This window comes from Salarias fasciatus, chromosome 7 (genome assembly GCF_902148845.1).
Source record: "Salarias fasciatus chromosome 7, fSalaFa1.1, whole genome shotgun sequence".
Lineage (NCBI taxonomy): Eukaryota > Metazoa > Chordata > Actinopteri > Blenniiformes > Blenniidae > Salarias > Salarias fasciatus.
Window position 1 is genome coordinate 30,641,636 of NC_043751.1, and position 18,524 is coordinate 30,660,159.

An 18,524-nucleotide genomic window follows, 5' to 3' on the forward strand; every position below is an offset into this window, starting at 1 on the left:
TGAGCTGCAGCTGAGTGCGCACGCGGTGCGTTCAGGGGCGGTGGGGAAAATGCTGCTGAGGGCTGCTTCCATTTAGTTCAATTTACTTTAACTCATGCCATGGAGCCGGTTCTTTTCAGCTCTGGTTCCAAACCTCTTCTCACCCTCAGGATTGGTCTAAACTCCCTCTGGAACCCGGCACGAGGGCCCCACAACGGGAACTACTCAAATCCTGAAAGAAATCACTTATTCAGCTTCACTTCTTTAACTATTTTACTGCTGCGAACAAAGTTTCATAGAGCAGAACAGTCTGGTTCACAAGAATAACGGAAGTAAAATACGTCAGAGTGGAACGAGGCACAATAAAAGAACAAATTCAGATTCAGAAAACTTTCCTCATTCTCACAGCTTTCCACTCAGCCCTCACATTCATGCACAAACAACTCAGTGAATAAGAATTTAATCAGTCACTGAGGGAAACAAGTTCACTTCATATACATGGAGCAGAGAGAAACGTCTGAACAGTATGATCAAAACCAGATGGGATACAGGTGAACTCATAAGATACAAACAGTAAATAAGACCTTAAATAAAATGTGTCTTCCGGATAAAATCACCTAAAAGACATTTGAAATCAATGCAGTGTGAGTTCAGAAGCAGAGGGAATGAAGCACTTTATGAATGAATATCAAAAATACAAACTAGAATAAATGAAAACACATAAAAATCTTTTCCAACATAATTTCTGATCAGATCATTTAAAGAGTGAACTCAGACATATGTTATTAAAGCGAGACACACGAAGAAAAGGGAGCCTGTTTCCCTGAGCTGAGGTGGCCCCTGAAGGCATCACGGAGGTCCTGGCATGTTGGAGCGAACCAGATGCCAGCCGGCCGAGTGGGGGAGAAAGAACAGTCTGGAGGGGAGCGGAGGGGGAGGGGGCCGCATGAGTCACGATTTCTCCTTTTTTAATGTGTTTCTGGGTTCAGGGAGTTCAGCGCCGCCACCGAATCCCCTCCGAGTGAGACGACCCCCGCTCGGCTCGGCGGCGTCCGAACGCACGCTTCACAACTTCACGCCACTTTGTTCACAGAACTTCTCCATGTAGCTGAAGCGCTAATTAAAAAAACATTTCTTAAACCAGAAACTGCTGAGACTCTCGACACACCTGGAAGCTTCACGTCTGGCCTGAGCGCTCTGAGCCACAGATGGACTGAGCTTCTTTAAACTACTGCTGACAGTAAATTTTAATTCTTTTGATCTGATCCAGAAGTTTAAACAATTGTTTGACTGGATTAAGAAAAAAAACCCAGGGCTGGATTTGACCTTTTGAAACTACACCGATACTGAGAAGTCTTTGATTTCAGAGGCTTCATCTGAGCTGAAAGTCTCGCCGCGCTCGGCCGAGGACGGCCGGGTTCTGGCGATGCTTTCCGCAGAAGGGGCCGAGTCGCAGAGCCTCCGGGGACCGGCGGTGATCACAGTGATTTATGGGCGGGGAGCGGATCTTTACGGAACCATATGGAGCTCCTATAGAATCCAGCTGGCCACGAACACGACCGCTCAGGGAGCCGGGAGGAAGGAGGCGGCGTGTGCTGCAACACGTGAAGCTCCACGCAACAAACTGCTGCACAAACACGCCGAACGCAGCCTGGATGGAGGACGGGTGAAAACTGGAACCAGAGACCGGCGGTGTGTCGGCAGGTTCCGCAACGTGAAGCAAAAACAAGCTTCCCTCCACAGGTAATGAGAGGAAGAACCTGCTTCTGATCTTCTCAGAGGTCAGAGGTCATGGTTGCATGATCACGCTGATCTCTCATCTCCTCATGTTCTGCATGTGGACTCAGTCGCCTTGTTGTCTTGTGGGCTGTTAGACCAACGGCTATCTGCTCTGTGTTGGGTCTCTCCTGCTGCTCTGCTATGTAATTTGATACCTGGATCCTCGGCTTGCGTTCCAGAGAACTACCAGCTGTTTCCAAACAGGAGGCCGGAGGATGTTCTCAGTTCTGTCTCTGTTCAGGTGGAGCAGCAGCTCGTCTGGAGTGTCGGTTCAAAGAAGGATCGTTGCTACCTTTGCACGTTTCTCTTTATTTCTCTCTCTCTCTCTCTCTCTCTCTCTCTCTCTCTCTCTCTCTCTCTCTCTCTCTCTCTCTCTCTCTCTCTCTCTCTTGCTCTCTCTCTCTCTCTCTCTCTCTCTCTCTCTTGCTCTATCTGTCTCTCTCTCTCTCTGTCTTCCTATCTTTCTGTCCCCTCCACAGGTCCAGCAATGTCATGGACCAGCATTCAAACTGAATAAAATAAAATACGAAATCATGTTATTAAGAGGAGTCTTGTTTCTGTTTGGCTCATTACAGCGTCCAGAACACTTCATCCTGCTGCTTTGATGCTGGAGAGGACACACACACACACACGCACACACACACACACGCACGCATGCACGCACGCACGCACACAGAGAGCCGCAACATTTCCACGTTTCTCACCACATTGGCCCCGCCCCTTTTTCACACTGGCTCCGCCCCTCTCTGCACACTGACTCCGCCCCTCTCTTCACACTGACTCCGCCCCTCTCTTCACACTGGCTCCGCCCCTCTCTTCACACTGGTCTCTTCACGCTGGCCCCGCCCCTCTCTGCACGCTGGCCCCGCCTCTCCTTCACTTTTGTTTGATCCCCAAATTTTTTTGTTAAAAAAAGGAGAAAAAAAATGTTTTTTTTACTATAATTTTTTTAATTACCATTAATGTAATTATTTTTGAGTGCGAGTGTGGAATTATGTGGCCCATAATAATAATAATAATAACAATAAATAAAATAATGATAAGAATTCATCTCCCTTCCCGTCTCTTCGGCGGGTCACATGACCACGTGCCTCGCTCACTTCCCTCACGTGCCCTGCTGCAGCTCCGCGCGAGGCTGCAGAGACTCTACAGAGGGCTGAGTCCTGCCGACGGGCCGGTGAGCAGAACCCGCCGCGGTGTGTGTGTGTGTGTGTGTGTGTGTGTGTGTGTGTGTGTGTGTGTGTGTGTGTGTGTGTGTGTGTGTGTGTGTGTGTGTGTGTGTGTGTGTGTGTGTGTGTGTGTGTGAGTGTGTGTGTGTTTGAGAGAGAGAGAGAGAGAGAGAGCAGTTTCCACTGAGGGCAGGCTGCGTTGTTTTATCCGATGTACATGAATATTCCCAGAATTTCGAACTACTATAAAACAATAACAATTAATTTTCTCAAACTCATGAAATAGAAGTTGCATAAATATAAAGTATATCACTTTATAACCTTGCTGCCTTGCACAAAGTGGATATTTATACTGAATAAAAATTCAAATATATTTAAATACATGCTTTCTGTCTCATTTAGTTATTATTTTTTACTTCATATCATTATGAATGATGAAGATGAGATTCTGAATGGACAAATGAGTAGCTATACAGTATATGTTTGGAAAAAGTATGAAATGTCAGTGAGTGTGTGTCAGGCTGTAGTTTATATTTCATCCTGCAGAGATGCCCCATAAAGAGAGGAGGTGGAGACAGAAACAGGACGAGCTCAGTGAGGCTGTGGACCGCTGAGCAGCCGCATGGCAGGGAGCAGAAGGTGAGGATGACACCTGTAGCGGCTGTTCACACTGCAGAGACACACACACTGCAGAGACACACACTCTCCCATCATTACTGTACATCCGATTCACACGACACAGGTCTTAATGAACACAGGATGTTTATGTCAAAAGTATCAGCTGCGTTTGGTTTCACTGAAGTCAGAGAACAAAAATAAAACTGTGAAACAGACCAATCAGGGATCTTCCCTTCATGATCTCAAAAAGGGAAATAGCCCCTCCCTCTGGCCTCTAGAAGGCGTGGCCAGACACAGCTCATTAGCATTTTAAGCTATTCGGCAATTCTACAATTTCATTCAGCAGACGCTTTTGTCCAAAGCGACGTACAACACAAGCAAGAATTCAGACATAAGAAAGAAACCATTAGTAAGAGCTTCAATTGCTTCAAGTGCGATTGGTCAAGGGAGTTGCCAGCAAATTGCAGAAGAGGAGCCACTACCCCTCCTCTTTTTTTTTTTCTTTTTTTTTTTTTGTCAATTTAGTCAGTGGTACATAAGTGCTGGTTTTAGACCACCAAGGTGTTCTCTGAACATTTGAGTCTTCAATTGTCTCTTGAAAGTAGAACGGGACTCGGCAGAACGCACAGAGTCTGGTAGTTTGTTCCACCATTTGGGAACAACAGAGGAGAGTCTGGCTGGAGGTTTAGAGCCGAGCTGGGCTGGAAGCTCCAGGCGTCTCTCACATGCAGAGCGAAGAGGGCGTGAAGGAGAGTAGACCTGGAACAGGGAGTCCAGGTAGGCCCGAGCCGTTCTCTTCTGGTGCGTTCACACCGGGCGCGTTACAAGCGTCACGGGCGTCACTGACGCCTCAAAGTTGACGCGTGTAAAGTGTGGAATTCGATGCGTGTTCATCTACACACGACGCTTGCAACGCTCGCGACGCGCGGCGGCTCTTTGGCGGGAGTGGGAGGAGCTTCTGTGTCCTGTCTTCATGCTGACAATGGCGGATCCCATCGGGACACTGGCTTGGCTTTATTTAATAAAGAAAGCCAGAAAATGGCGTCGTCAGGCGCCTGTGCGACATTTTTGGGTTCATCCCATCCTGCAGCGGCGTTCGCAATTTGGCGAATTCCACCATTTGCTCCAGGAGCTGTGTGAGGATGAGGTTCACTTTCAGTGGTACTTCCGCCTCTCCCGGGCCCGGTTTGACGACCTTCTGGCCCGCATCAGCGCTCAGAGTGCTCGTCTGTGATTGGATGACACTCTGTGTTGACGCTTCCAAAGTTTAATTTTCCCAACTTCAGGCGTTGACGCCTGCAACGCGCGTCGCCAATGCTCGAAAAGCGACGCTCAAAAAGCACCTGACACGCGTTAGGTCCGTTGAAGCTCGTCTACCAGACTTTGAATGTAAAAGCAACGCCGTGACGCTTCCAACGCGTCCGGTGTGAACACGCCGTAAGTGTTTTGTAAGCCAGAAAGAGAGTTTTGAATTTGATCCTGGCTGCAACTGGAAGCCAATGAAGAGAGATGAACAGGGGAGGGCCTGAGCTCTGCTGGGCTGGTTGAAGACCAGACCTGCTGCATTCTGGGTCCTCTGTAGAGGTTTGACTGGACCTGCAGGGAGACCCGCCAGAAGAGAGACATCACCAGAGCCTGGACCAGAAGCTGGGGGGCCTGTTGTGTCAGGAAGGGTCTGATCTTCCTGATGTTGTAGAGGGCATAACGACAAGACCGAGAAACTGAGGCCATGTGAACCTTAAAGGTCAGCGGGTCATCAATCATGACCCCCAGGTTTCTGGTTGAGTTTGTCGCACAAGTAGGCTGGAGTGAAGTTGGACACTGATCTGAGGACAGATGGACAGCTGGACAGACCATGAGTTCAGTCTGAGACAGATGTAGCTGAAGGTGGAGGATCAGCCAGACCTGCTGATATCCGAGCTGAGACTGTGGTGTCGTCAGGTGGAAAAGAGAGGAAGAGCTGAGTGTCGTCAGCATACAGTGGTAGGAGAAGCCATGGGAGCGAATCACTGCACCAGGTGAGGTGGTGTACAGAGAGAAGAGTAAGGGGCCAAGCACCGACCCCCTAGCTATACTAAAACCGCCAGTTCTCAGTAGAACTCACTGGATTTTTCTGCACTGACCACATTACAGCTCCTTGGGGGTGCTGGTGGGGTCAAAGGTCAGGCTCAGGGACCCTCATAGGTGACCTGTCTGTTTCTCCACCCTCTAGGCCACTGCTGCCCGGGGATCCGGTGAGGCGGCGGGGGCGGTGATCCGGAGCCCAGAGTGACAAACCGTCAGCTGTGGAATCAAACCGGCACACATCAAACCCCGAGTCCGCTCCTCCACCCTGCCGGCCTCCACTGCTCACCGCTGCTGCAGGGAAGGAGTGGAAACGTGTAAAGAGCAGTGAAACTTTAAGATTTGCTGTTATTTTCAGAAAGCTTTGATAAAGTTTCACCGGTCAGAAACACTCTGGAGTCAGAGCAGAGACGTGGCGGCAGCGGCGGCAGCGGCGGTGGTGGCGGTGGTGGCGGTGGTGGCGGCGGCGGCGGCGGCTGCAGACTGCAGTGACCTTTGCAACTCCGTATTTACACATAAACACTTCACGCCGGCGACGCTCTCAGCACGCTGTCCAATTATTAACTTCTGCACTGATAAGAGAGAAACTTTGCGAGCAGCAAGTAGGAAGGAAGATGGACTGAAATGTGACGAATCAGCAGAAAAGAGGAAGGACGTCGACTCGGCAGCGGGGGAACGAGGAAGACCGGAGCCCAGGCCTGCGTTCTGCATGGAGGACCCTCAGGTGAACCGGAGCCGGACCGTGGAGCTGAACGACGGGCGGCGGATGCCTCTTCTGGGTCTGGGGACATGGAAGGTAGCCTCAGCTGATACTAGACTCAGTGATCCAGCTCTGCGTTCAGCAGCAGGACTAGTCTGATGCAGCTCTGCTGTCTGATCAGTCTGCTTCAAACTGTTAAGACTTAATTCAGCTTTTTGCAGTTCTGGACTCATTCTGTAGTCAACAAGCAGGCCAGGCGGTCAAAGGTTGTTTTTTAATTTTCCCGAGTGAGTTCAATGTCCCACAGAGATTATCTCAGTTCCTTTTTTTGGTTACTGCAAATAAAAAGTAACTCATTACTTGGTGAAGTTCCCTGTTAAGTTGTAGCTGTTTTAGCAGTGTGTAGCTGGATTATTTTGCTGTTAGCATTAGCATTAGCCGAGCTGTCAGTTTAATTATTCGCTCATTAAATTCAATGGAAATTACATCACTTAGCGGAGGAAGATGCTCTATAATCTGGATGTTAGAGGAGGAAGATGCTCTATAACCGGGTTCCTCAATTAGTGGACCGCGGTCCACGACCGGACCGCGGTACACCTCACTGCAGACCCAGGGCAAATGGCATTTTTACAAAAAAAAAAAACGAAAAAAAGAAAAAAATCTTTTTTTAAACATATATTATTTTTATTAATCACCAATCTATCGCTATGCGCTACTATTCTATCGCTAATTTTGTTTCAGTTTTAGTCAAATGTCTCTCATGTTCCCACTTCTGTTGTATTCAATCACTGCATGCGCTGCGTGCTGTGTGTGAGCGTGTGTGTACGTGCATGCATGTGTGTGTTTGAGAGAAGAGGGAGACAGCGCGGACCCATGCTTGTATGGAAAAAAACAAATGTGGACCTTCAAGATTTGTATTTGAGGACCCCTGCTCTATGATCTGGATGTTAGAGGAGGAAGATGCTCTGTGATCTGGATGTTAAGGCCCGGTCACACCGCCCGGACTTTGCTGGAGCGTTCCTGGAGCGGTGAAAAAAATTAATCACCGCTCGTAACCGTTCACCACCGTTCACCACCGTTTAACAGAAGTTGGCCTCCGTTAAAGCAACGCCGTATACGCTCGGCCACCGCTGATGTTACCGGAGGGGCCCTCCTACCGCTCCGAAAGTTTTGAGCTGCACAAAATATTGCGAGCGGTGAGGCGGGGGTAATTTTTCGCCCCGGCAACGTTCACCCCCGCTCCACCAACGCCCAGTCAAAGTTTGGCACCGTTAGACGCAAGTTCGTGGACGCTCGGGTCCGCTAGGCCAACGCAGAAATCTTGAACGCTGGACCACCGCTGCTCCGCCAGCGTTGCCCGGGCGGCGATTAAACGTTGCACAAACTTCGGTGGAGCAGTTGTAAGCATTTTACGAGCGGACACGGGGTTGCTGGAACGGTGTCCGGCGTTGAAGCAGCGATTCATAGTGATGAACTTTGGTTTGGCGTTGGTATAGAGGTGTCGGAGCGGGACCAGAATTTGGCTATAAATACGGGGAGAAATGGACCAGGAGCTCATTTGGAATCGAGCTGCCGTTGAGTTCAGACCTCATCTATATCGAATTTGCTCAAAGTACAGTAAAACTGTATCACAATGGATGCTGAGAGACTTGCTATGACTTGCTATCACAGCCAGTGGGCCACATCTATTAACCTGACTCCAGTGCTTCAGCTGCCTGCTCAGTGATGATCTTCCTGGAGGCTGCTGCCTTTCCTTCTCCAGCCTTCCTCTTCTTTTGTCCACATCACATGATGAACTTCAGCTTTCGACTTCTAGCAAAAATCTGTCGGAACTTGTTTCAAACCGATCCATTCAGCTCCGTAGTCACAAGCGGTATGCCGCTAAACCAACTGTATACCCCCGCCGAGCCAACGCCCGCATGCGCAGAACGCCGCTATACCAACGCTCGCGTCACCGCTAAACCAACGCTCGCTACCGCTAAACCAACGCTAAAGCAACGCCGGCTTCAGCGGTGCACCACTAAGCCAACGCCCGTGTTCTCGATTTTTTTTCCCATTTTGTGCGCGGTGACGAGCGTTGTCGAAATTCGGCCCCCCTCCCTATCGTCTGAGGAACACTCCAGCAAAGTTCGGGCGGTGTGACCGGGCCTTTAGAGGGAGGAAGATGCTCTATTTATTTTGTTTGTCATAAACTTTAATGATAAATGAATTTTAAATCATTTTTAGGTGTCAGGTGATGCTATTGCTAACAGATGCTAATGCTAACAGAGAAAGCAGGTGGAGCCGTGCTGTTTGTGCTGTTTGTGCTGTTTTTGCTGTTTGTGCTTCAGTTTTCCGATGGTTTTGTTACTGAATTCTTGCAGTCGTCTCATCTCCCGCGGACGTCGGTCCAGGGCGCCGTGGAGGCCGCCATCGCCGCCGGCTACCGCCACATCGACACAGCGTACAGCTACGGCAACGAGGTGGAGATCGGCAAGGCACTGCGCTCCAAGATGGGGCAGGGCGTCATCCGGAGGGAGGACATGTTCGTCGTCAGCAAGGTGACGAGCGGAACAAAAGTGACAATAATGGTTCAAATGACACTTTTTAAAGGTTTTTGTTTTACTGGTTTTAAAGGATAAGTTCGGTTTAAACAGTTTTCACTTTGTTTATGGAATGAAGTACAACAATATAGTCACCCAGAAGGCTTTTCTGATCCAAACTGTGCTTCGGGAGAAAGTTAGATCCAAAATTGAGCGGCGCACATCCATATACTGTTAGCCAATGGTGCATGTATAGCGCCGCTCCTAAAACGGCTTTAATCATCCAAAAACTCATTAGTTTCACCAATATTTCATCACGGTCCGCTCAGCCTCTCCTCCATGACAGCCCGGTGTCGCGAGATGTGTCATATATGCAGATATATGTTCGATTTTAGTTTACTACTTGGCTTCCACGCGTATCTAGACACCTACATCTAGATATCTTATACCCCTTTCCCACTGGCCAAAAAACCCGTTTAAACCCGCTAAGTCGTGGCAGTGGGAAAAGGTTTGACCCGGGATTTCGACCCGGGTCGTTCACCCTGCAATCGACCCGGTAAATTCCCGGGTCAGCTTTCTACCGGCTTTTAGTGGGAGGGACACATCCGGGAACTTACATGATGACGTGGAGCAGCGCGGCTAAGTTAGCGCGCTAGTTGTTGTTTCGGGACACAGCGTGAGATTTCCTTCGTCAACATGACCCAGCAATGGCAAGATAGCGAGACCAGAGAGCTTCCCCTGATGCGTGGGGAAGAGGAGATTTGTCTACAGGTAACAGGGACTGTTTTCCGCTGCATTGTTTACTTTCGTTTTGCTCCGTCGCGCTGATGATGTCATCAACGTGGGACACCATCAGTGCGGGAAAACGCAGCGACGCGGCTCGCCAGCAGGAGGTGAGACGCGGGTCTGCAGGCGGTGGGAAAGGCGTCTGAAAAGGCGATAGTTAGCGGGTCGCAGACACGGGACAACCCGCTAGTTGCAGTGGGAAAGGGGTATATGTCTATATGTCTAGGCGGTGGTGTGACGAGAGCTACGGGAGCCGGAGTGTTGTGTGTGTGTTTTTTCGACTGCCGATCGCATGTTTCTGATACCTGCTCTTGGAATAAACCTCCTCACGCTGCCAAACGCCTCTGGCCTTCTTTCAAGCAGATTACAAAGATAAATGTTTCTGCTGTTGTGATGACCTCTGAACTGAAAGCTTTGTTTACGGCACTGCGCCGTGCGCAGTACGGCTCATTGTTTCGGGGACAACCGGAGGCTACACACGGTGCTTTTTTTTTGCAGTGCAGAGTAAAATGGAGGAATATCTGTCGGATTAAGATTTTGTGGATGAGAACTTTGAATTATTTTCTCTTTAGCAAAAGCAGCATTAGCATTTAGCATTATCAGTCGACAAAACACACACACAACAACACTGCGGCTCCCGTAGCTCTCGTCACACTACCGCCTAGACATATAGACACAGATATCTAGATGTAGGTGTCTAGATACGCGTGGACGCCAAGTAGTAAACTCAAATCGAACATATATCTGCATATATGACATATCTGGCGACACCGGGCTGTGATGGAGGAGAGGCTGAGCGGACCAGGATGAAATATTGGTGAAACTAATGAGTTTTTGGATGATTAAAGTCGTTTTAGGAGCGGCTATACATGCCCAATCAGCTAACAGTATATGGATGCGCGCTGCTCAATTTTGGATCTAACTTTCTCCCGAAGCACAGTTTGGATCAGAAGAGCCTCCTGGGTGACTATATTGTTGTACTTCATTCCAAAAACAACGTGAAAACTGTTTAAACCGAACGTATCCTTTAAGGCCAACATGTAGACATTATTAGATTTTGTGACGTATCTAAAATGATTTAAAAAACAAAGAGGCTAATCGAAGAAAACAGTTGCTGCTGGTGACTGAAAGTGGTCAAACCGCGGTACAGAAGGTGTCTGAAAAACTTTCATTTTTATAGCAGTAAAGTCTCCAAGGAATTCCCTATAGGTTCTAAAATAACACAGAGAAAGCAAATCACCCTTATTTGTTCTAAAACATTTCTATTAAAAAACGTTTCTAAATTAAATAAAAGAAGAATTTAAAACTGAATTACTGAAATAAATAATACAAAATTAGTTTTATACTGTAACCCTGCAGTGGCTCTAATGAGCTGAAAGCACCCAGCAGCCCCCCAGTGGCCCAAATTGGCCTCTTTGCTTCCCCCCCAGCGGCCCCTCAGCGGCCCCCCAGCCCTGTGTTTGTTAACACCTGTTCTCCACAGCTGTGGGGAACCTTCCACGCCCCGGACGACATCCCACTGTGCCTCAGCCGGTCCCTGAGCGCCCTGCAGCTGGACTACCTGGACCTCTACCTCATTCACTTCCCCGTGGGGCTGAAGGTGAGGGCGACGTCTCCGGCGGACCGGGTCGCCTTTTCAGCTGGAAACACAGGAATTTGATTTAAAAAAAAAAAAGAAAGTGAATGGGTTTTTTTTGTTTGTTTTTTTTTTTCCAGAAATCAGGAGATGAACTTTTTCCAACAAAGGACGGGGAGGTGCTGACGTCTGACGTCGACTACGTGGATGTTTGGAGGGTTCGTGCAGGATTCCTGTGTGTTGCTATTGTTGTGTTATGGACGTGTATTTTGTTACCATTGTGTTCTAGTTGTTGTTGCTGTAGTGTCGTTGATGTGCGTTCCGTTGTTTGTGTTGTTTGTGTTGTTTACAGGGCATGGAGGCTCTTCAGGCGTCGGGGAAGGTGAAGAGTATCGGAGTGTCCAACTTCAGCATCCTGCAGCTGCAGAGACTCCTGGCTCTGTGCAGAGTGCCTCCTGCCGTCAACCAGGTGTGTGTGTGTGTGTGTGTGTGTGTGTGTGTGTGTGTGTGTGTGTGTGTGTGTGTGTGACTACAGTCTCAACATGAAGCCAATTTTTATTAAACCTTCTGGTGCAAAATACAAAGAAATGTCCCCTCAAAAAGCTTCCATAACTGTTGCATTCTGGGAGTTTGAGGCTAATGCTAGTTAGCTCACTTTCACGGCAGCGTGTCTGACGTCTCAGCTCGGCTCTCAGGTTTCTGTCATGTTTGCTACTCTGAAGAAATGTGATTTAAAAACACTCAGTGCCGTCTTCCCATGTGCGTGGTGGTTGGACGGACCGGACTGGAGCCTCTCGCAGACCAGTTTTGACCCTCGGGCCTTATGTTTAACACCTCTGTTTGACACAGTGTTGATCAGTGTTTCGGTGCCTGGCAGGTGGAGCTTCACCCCTACCTGGTGGAGGCCGACATGTTGGAGTTCTGTCGCTCTAAAAACATCGCGCTGACGGCCTTCAGCCCGTTCGGCTCGCCGGCCCGGCCGCCAGAAGAGTGAGACCTGCACACACACTCAGCTGTCAGCTCAGTGTGTGTGTGTGTGTGTGAGGAATGCAACCGCTGTAACTGATGGATGTGTTTCAGTTTGGTTTGAGATTTCTTCACATGGCTTTGAGGGACTTTGAATCCGTTCATTTTCTTCCTGCCCCCCTGCTGCTCCTTCAGGCTCAGAGACGATGGAGATCCACACAAGATCCTGGAGGATCCAGTGGTGCTGGACATCGCCAAGAAACACGGACGCAGCTCAGCACAGGTGTGTGTGTGTGTGTGTGTGTGACTGTGCTGCTTCCTCAGGTGTGTGTGTGTGTGTGTGTGTGTTAGTGACTGTGCTGCTTCCTCAGGTGTGTGTGTGTGTCCTCAGGTGCTGCTCAGGTACCACGTGCAGCAGGGAGTGTCCGTCATCCCGAAGAGCGACAAACCTCACCACATCCTGGAAAACACCAAAGTACGACCTCCTCCTCATCCTCTTCTTCTTCCCCGCCTCTCAGTCGATTCCCTCCTTTCTGAGGTTTTATTTCTCTTCAGCGTGAAACTTTTCACATCGTTTCAAATCGGGTTCTGTGCAGCCGGGTTCCAGATCCTCTCTTGTAGTTTATTGTTTTGTGCTGTGCGGCGCGGTGGAGTAGTGGTTAGCACCGTCCAACGAGTTTCACAGCTCAGGTTCTTTCTGTGTGCAGTTAGCATGTTGTCCCTGAGCTCCCATCGTGTGTGTGTGTGTGTGTGTGTGTGTGTGTGTGTGTGTGTGTGTGTGTGTGTGTGTGTGTGTGTAGATCTTCGACTTCAGCCTGACCCCAGCAGACATGGCGGCCCTCCGCGGTCTGGACCGGGGCTGGAGGACTCTGCTCCTGGAAGAGTGAGTGGCTGCCGGGGACAGGCCGGGTGTTTATCTGATTACAGGGTGACGCCTCACCCCCTCGCCACTCCCCCCACCCCCCTTTGTGTCTCCCAGGATCAGCTCTCACCCCTACTACCCGTTCGCGTGAGGAGACAGCGCCCCCCTGTGGACAGACGCCACTGAGCAGGACTCGGCTGTTTTCCATGGGTTTTTTTTTTAATTAAATAAGTCTTTAAAAAAGACTCGAATGAACATTATCATTTTACACACACACACACACACACACACACACACCCCTTCACTGTGAGAACACAGCTGCCGTTCCTCGTCATGACCCTGAGAACTGATCAGCAGTCTCCGGAGTCTGCTTCAGGGTCTTTCGGGCGGTTGCGCCGCCGTCCTCTCGGTGGCGCCGGCCGGCCTCACCGTGCACACGCACGCCGCCGAGCCGACGATGCTCTGCGGCAGGTCGGGCCCCCTGCTCCACTCCCGCCTCTCGGGGTCGAACACCTGCACGGTGTTGAAGGACTCCATCTTCTCCCAGCTGTAGCCGCCGAGCACGTAGACCTTCCCGTCCCAGACCGCCGCCGCCGCCTCGCTGTTGGGCTGCAGCAGCGGCGCCACCCGGGTCCACTGGCGGCGGCGCACGTCGTAGCACTCCACCCGCTGCGTGTCGTAGCGCTCGGTGAAGTCGGCGTAGTTGGTGCTGCCGCCGATGGCGTAGATGAGGTTTCCGACGGACGCCATGCAGTGCCAGTTCCGCGCCTCGCGCATGGGCGGAAGCTCCGCCCACCCGTCCTGGTCCCGCGACGGGTCGTAGCTGAGGAAGTCGCTGCGGTACGAGCCCTCCATGCTGCTCTGACCGCCGGAGATGTAAACGACGGCGTCGTGGACGGCGCCGCCGTGGCCGTAGGTACACCTGCAGACAAACCGCCGGAGGTTCAGCGTGGAGCCGAGCGGCGGCGGCGGCGGTTCACAAGCAGCGCGTTCTTACTTTGGGAGTCTGGAGACGAAGGTCCAGCGGTCCTCGGCCGGTTTGTAGACCTCCACAGAGAACTGAGCCCCCGCGTCGCTCCTGCCTCCCACGGCGACCAGGCGGTCTCCCACCGCCCCCAGGAAAAAGTCCGACCGCTCGTGGTTCATGGGAGCGCACTGAGAGGGAAAAGACAGAGTCAGGACGCCGCCGGGAGCGGGACCTGACCGCAGCCGGGGGGGGGTCGGTCACCGTACCCGGGTCCACTGCCGGTGTCGAGGGTCGTATCGGTGCAGCAGGTTGCAGGCCGTGTCCCTCTCGCTGTACCTGGACGTGCTGCCGCCGGCGGCGAACACGAAGCCCCCCAGCACCGCCAGGGAGTGGTGGCTCCGCCGGACGGGCATCTCCGTCTCCGCCCCCCAGACCCCCGGGGGGTCCAGCCGGCTCACCGCGGCGCTCAGCCGCTGGCCGCGCTCGAACACCTCGGCAGAGAAACGCCACACCGCGTTAGCTCGACCTCTGCAGGGCCGACTGGACTTCAGAGGGCGAAACGTTCAAGGCTTAAAAACATGATTCAGCATTTCATTCAGTCAGTTCAAATGTTTAGATGTGATTCGCCATGAGTACTGGGGCGTGAACGGCGCCTGCTGGAGGTGCCGGCTCGCTCTGCCCGGCGCTGGACTCACCTCCCCCCCGGCGAGCAGCAGCGTCTCCACGCCTCCCCGCAGCGCCGTGCGCCCGCCCTGCAGGACGGGCTGAGCGCCGCTCCTCCGGTGGTACTCCGCCGCCTCCTCCAGCAGCTCCCTGCAGCCGGCGTCCTCCGGCAGCAGGGCGCGGACCGCCGGCAGCGCCCGGCCGGCCAGGTCCGCCGCCGGGATCAGGGGGAAGCGGACGTGAGACAGGAGCTGGCGGGCGTGGACGGCGCGCTCCGGCGCCCGGGCGAGCCACTGCAGGGCGGCGTGCAGCAGCGTCTGCTCGCCATCGTGCTGAACCTGAGGAAGGAGAGGAGCAGAGTGACGGCTGACCTGCGGCGGCGAGGCGCCGGGGGACGGTTTCACCATCAGCTGGTGGAATTCATGAGTCCTCACTGGCCCCTGAAGGCCTCACCTGGCCCCTGAAGGCCTCACCTGGCCCCTGAAGGTCTCACCTGGCCCCTGAAGGCCTCACCTGGCCCCTGAAGGCCTCACCTGGCCCCTGAAGGTCTCACCTGGCCCCTGAAGGCCTCACCTGGCCCCTGAAGGCCTCACCTGGCCCCTGAAGGCGTCACCTGGCCCCTGAAGGTCTCACCTGGCCCCTGAAGGCCTCACCTGGCCCCTGAAGGCCTCACCTGGCCCCTGAAGGTGTCACCTGGCCCCTGAAGGTCTCACCTGGCCCCTGAAGGCCTCACCTGGCCCCTAAAGGCCTCACCTGGCCTCTGAAGGTCTCACCTGGCCCCTGAAGGTCTCACCTGGCCCCTGAAGGCCTCACCTGGCCCCTGAAGGCCTCACCTGGCCCCTGAAGGCCTCACCTGGCCCCTGAAGGCCTCACCTGGCCCCTGAAGGCCTCACCTGGCTGCTGCAGAGGTAGCTGGTGATCTTGTTCAGCGGGGTGCGCTGCAGGAAGTCTGGCGTGAGGGAAAGCGCGGCGAAGCGAGCGAGGACGAAGCGGTCGACGAAGCGGTCCAGCCTCTCCAGGCTGTAGAAGCGAGCCAGGTCCTGCAGGTACAGGTACGTGTCCTCCCTCACCTGCTGCTCCAGGTACTGGCAGCAGAAATCCACCGCACGCCACGCCTGGGCACAGCGGAGGCCACGTTTTTAAGAAAGCCGCCGCCGACGCTGAGGCAGCCTGGAGCTGGTCTCGGTGCGACCGGTCTCACCTGCAGCAGGTGAGCGGCCTCCAGCACGCAGCTGATGTTCTCTCCGTCCAGCTGCAGCTCTCCGCTGTACAGGAAGTCCACCACCGCCTGCAGACCCTGGAAGGACAAGCCCCCCAGCTCCACCTGCAGACCACAGGGAGCCAACAGGATCACGGTCTGGATCCAGAAGAAGCTCTGGTCTAGAAGATACGTTGAAAGTCTCCACCCTGGGTGGATTCCTGCACCTCCTGCTGCTGCTCCTCCCTCATGCCGGAGGTGAACATGGCGTCGAAGTAGGGGCAGGAGGCGGCGAGCAGGGCCCGGTGGGCCGGGACGCGGCGCCCGCCGGCCACCAGCACCACGTCGCAGAACCGGCCCGCCTGCCGCAGCTGGCCGAAGGCCCGAAGCACCTCCAGGGCCTGCTCCCCCCACCGGAAGACCTGCGGGACCGCCGCACCGTCAGGAACCGCCCGCTCCCCGACACGCCCCGGGACACAACCGGGACCGGCGCAGACCTGAGGGGACTCGCTGAGACACGGCCGGATCGGTCCGTCCATCCTGGGCCTTCAGCCCGGCTTCATCTGAAACACACACACGCACAGTCTCGTATTTCTATCCTTGTGGGGACCTTCCATTGACTCCCATTCATGTCTAGCCCCTAACCCTGACCCTGACCCTAACCCTAACCCACACCACAACAAAGCCTAACCCTAAAGAAATGTTTTTGCACTTTTACTTTTTTCAGTAACAACAACATGGTCAAGAAAACACTGTTTCTCCTACTTAGGACCGGAAAAAGGTCCCCACAAGGCACGTCGTTTCACGTTTTGCTATCCTTGTGGGGACATTTGGCCCCAACAAGGATAGAAATACGAGAACGCACACGCACACGCACGCACGCAAGCACACACACACACACACGCAGCTCCTGTTTATGATCTGATACAGCTGAAGGTCCAGGAGGTCCAGGTCCTGAAGCTCTCCAGGAGTATAACATGAAGGGGACGATCTGAGATCTGATTATAGCAATGTTTCCATTCACTGAACTCATGTATGGATGATGTCACACACACACACACACACACACACACACACACACACACACACACACACACCATTTAATTTTGTTTTTAAAGCCACACAATAAAATCCGCTGTGGTGCCTTCACAGTCACACGAAAAGCTGGGATTTTAGATTGACGTCAATCGGTGCTGATTCTCTGTTGTTTCTTACGCGTGAGCGCGCGGCAGCGGGTCACTGAGGTTCACTCAGCAGCATCTCCCGTCGGATCCAAAAAGGCGGAACACGCGCATTTTCTGCACGTCGGGACCATCAAACTGCGCAGCTATTTTATCCGCCACACACAGAACCGCCTCCCGTGAACCAGACCCGCCCGTCCGGGCTGTCACGGTGACATTTGACCGGGATTTCACGGTTTATCCGGAGCTCAGCGGCGGCAGCCGCATCGTGAAGCTTCCGGCAGCGCGGCCAGCGACACAAAACAAACGCACCTCTGCTCGGCTTTTCACAATAAAACCGCCTACACGGTGATTCCAACTTCACTACCAATCTGATAAAACCGCAAACTACCAGAAACTGCTCATTCTAAATCAAATCAGAGCAGTTTAACACCCAAACCTGCTAAATTCAACACCCGCAAAGTTAATTAATGTCAGAAACAAAATAAGATATTAAATTAGCTTAAATCATTCAGAGTTTAACTCCAACACTACTGAAGTCATCATGCATCAACCCAATTTAACTCCAAAAAACTACTATATTTAACAAAAATACATTCATAATAAAGTTTAAAAAAAATTAAAAAATTCTACATTAATTAAATTCACAACGTTCATGAACGCTAACAAACGCTACGAAATTCAATTCCCAAAACTACCAAGTTAAACATAAATCAACTTACAATCTGCCAGTTTTATAAGTTTTAAACATTTTCCTAATGATCTTTATGGTGAACATTGTCTTTTCAGTGTCATAACGTTGGCATGTAGTTCAGCAGGAAAAATGTTTGTTTAAAAAAAATACATTGAAAGAAGTTTTCTGATGGAAGATTTTTTTAAAAAAACAAATCAAACCGCTTTTCTGCCTCATCTCAAGAGTTGTTTATGCTTTATTTGTTTTCCTTATTTTATTTCTAATATAATTTGTATAGCTTTTTTACACTTTTTTTAAAAAAAAATATTCAATCACTTTAAGTTGAAATCAAGTCCCCTCAACCGGAAGTGATCATCCGTCATGTTGGCTGGTGGACCAATCAGAGGCAGGCTTTTTCTGGGCACGTTCAAGAGCAGCAGTGTCACGCAGTGTTGGATTAATGTGGAATTCTCCTTTATATTAACATTAAGTTAGGCTTCAAATACATTTTAACATTTTTGAAAGTTTCAGTTTTTAACAAACTGCAAAACAGAATGTAATCTGTCCAGACCAGCAGATAAATAGACAATTTTAAATTAACATGTTATTATGCCACTACCTTTTTTTTAACATATTGAACAAAAGAACAAACAGAACATAAACAATATGGACAATATCACAAAACAATATCAAAAGTGTACCTTTACATTGCAGATATACTGTATATCACCTCCAAATAGTTAAAGTCAGTTTATCCTCCCCATTAATAAACATGACTGCAGTAAAAAATGTATTTTATAAAAACGAATGAAGGAACAACG

General features: G+C 51.3%; 2 protein-coding genes across 3 annotated transcripts; one reads left to right on the forward strand and one right to left on the reverse strand.

Moving 5' to 3' along the window:
- The first annotated feature begins 6,137 nt into the window (after positions 1-6,137).
- LOC115391750 (aldo-keto reductase family 1 member B1) lies at positions 6,138-13,231 on the forward strand. The gene is made up of 10 exons (XM_030096093.1): positions 6,138-6,405; positions 8,673-8,849; positions 11,101-11,217; positions 11,334-11,411; positions 11,546-11,662; positions 12,071-12,183; positions 12,355-12,442; positions 12,551-12,634; positions 12,960-13,042; positions 13,139-13,231. Exons 1-10 carry the CDS (start codon positions 6,319-6,321, stop codon positions 13,170-13,172), a joined length of 978 nt encoding a protein of 325 aa, XP_029951953.1. The 5' UTR covers positions 6,138-6,318; the 3' UTR covers positions 13,173-13,231.
- Positions 13,232-13,272: 41 nt separating this feature from the next.
- Positions 13,273-17,318, reverse strand: klhl36 (kelch-like family member 36). 2 transcript variants are annotated; one of them, XM_030096087.1, is made up of 9 exons: positions 17,065-17,318; positions 16,347-16,412; positions 16,077-16,271; positions 15,853-15,975; positions 15,545-15,766; positions 14,684-14,989; positions 14,255-14,479; positions 14,019-14,176; positions 13,273-13,943 (listed from the first exon to the last, which is right to left on the reverse strand). In XM_030096087.1, exons 2-9 carry the CDS (start codon positions 16,386-16,388, stop codon positions 13,394-13,396), a joined length of 1,821 nt encoding a protein of 606 aa, XP_029951947.1. In that variant the 5' UTR covers positions 16,389-16,412; positions 17,065-17,318; the 3' UTR covers positions 13,273-13,393. The 2 variants fall into 2 exon arrangements, with proteins under 2 accessions (XP_029951947.1, XP_029951945.1); XM_030096085.1 differs by having other exon boundaries at positions 16,077-16,412.
- Between the last annotated feature and the right edge of the window lie 1,206 nt (positions 17,319-18,524).

Excerpts from the sequence above, each read along its gene's own strand:
- klhl36 (XM_030096085.1), bottom strand. The coding sequence starts at position 16,388 with ATGGACGGACCGATCCGGCCGTGTCTCAGCGAGTCCCCTCAGGTCTGC. Across the intron at positions 15,976-16,076 it reads GGGAGGAGCAGCAGCAGGAG|GTGGAGCTGGGGGGCTTGTC; the intron begins GTGCAGGAATCC and ends TGTGGTCTGCAG. Across the intron at positions 14,177-14,254 it reads GACACCGGCAGTGGACCCGG|TGCGCTCCCATGAACCACGA; the intron begins GTACGGTGACCG and ends TTTCCCTCTCAG.
- LOC115391750 (XM_030096093.1), top strand. The coding sequence starts at position 6,319 with ATGGAGGACCCTCAGGTGAACCGGAGCCGGACCGTGGAGCTGAACGAC. Across the intron at positions 12,443-12,550 it reads ACGGACGCAGCTCAGCACAG|GTGCTGCTCAGGTACCACGT; the intron begins GTGTGTGTGTGT and ends GTGTGTCCTCAG. Across the intron at positions 13,043-13,138 it reads AGGACTCTGCTCCTGGAAGA|GATCAGCTCTCACCCCTACT; the intron begins GTGAGTGGCTGC and ends TGTGTCTCCCAG.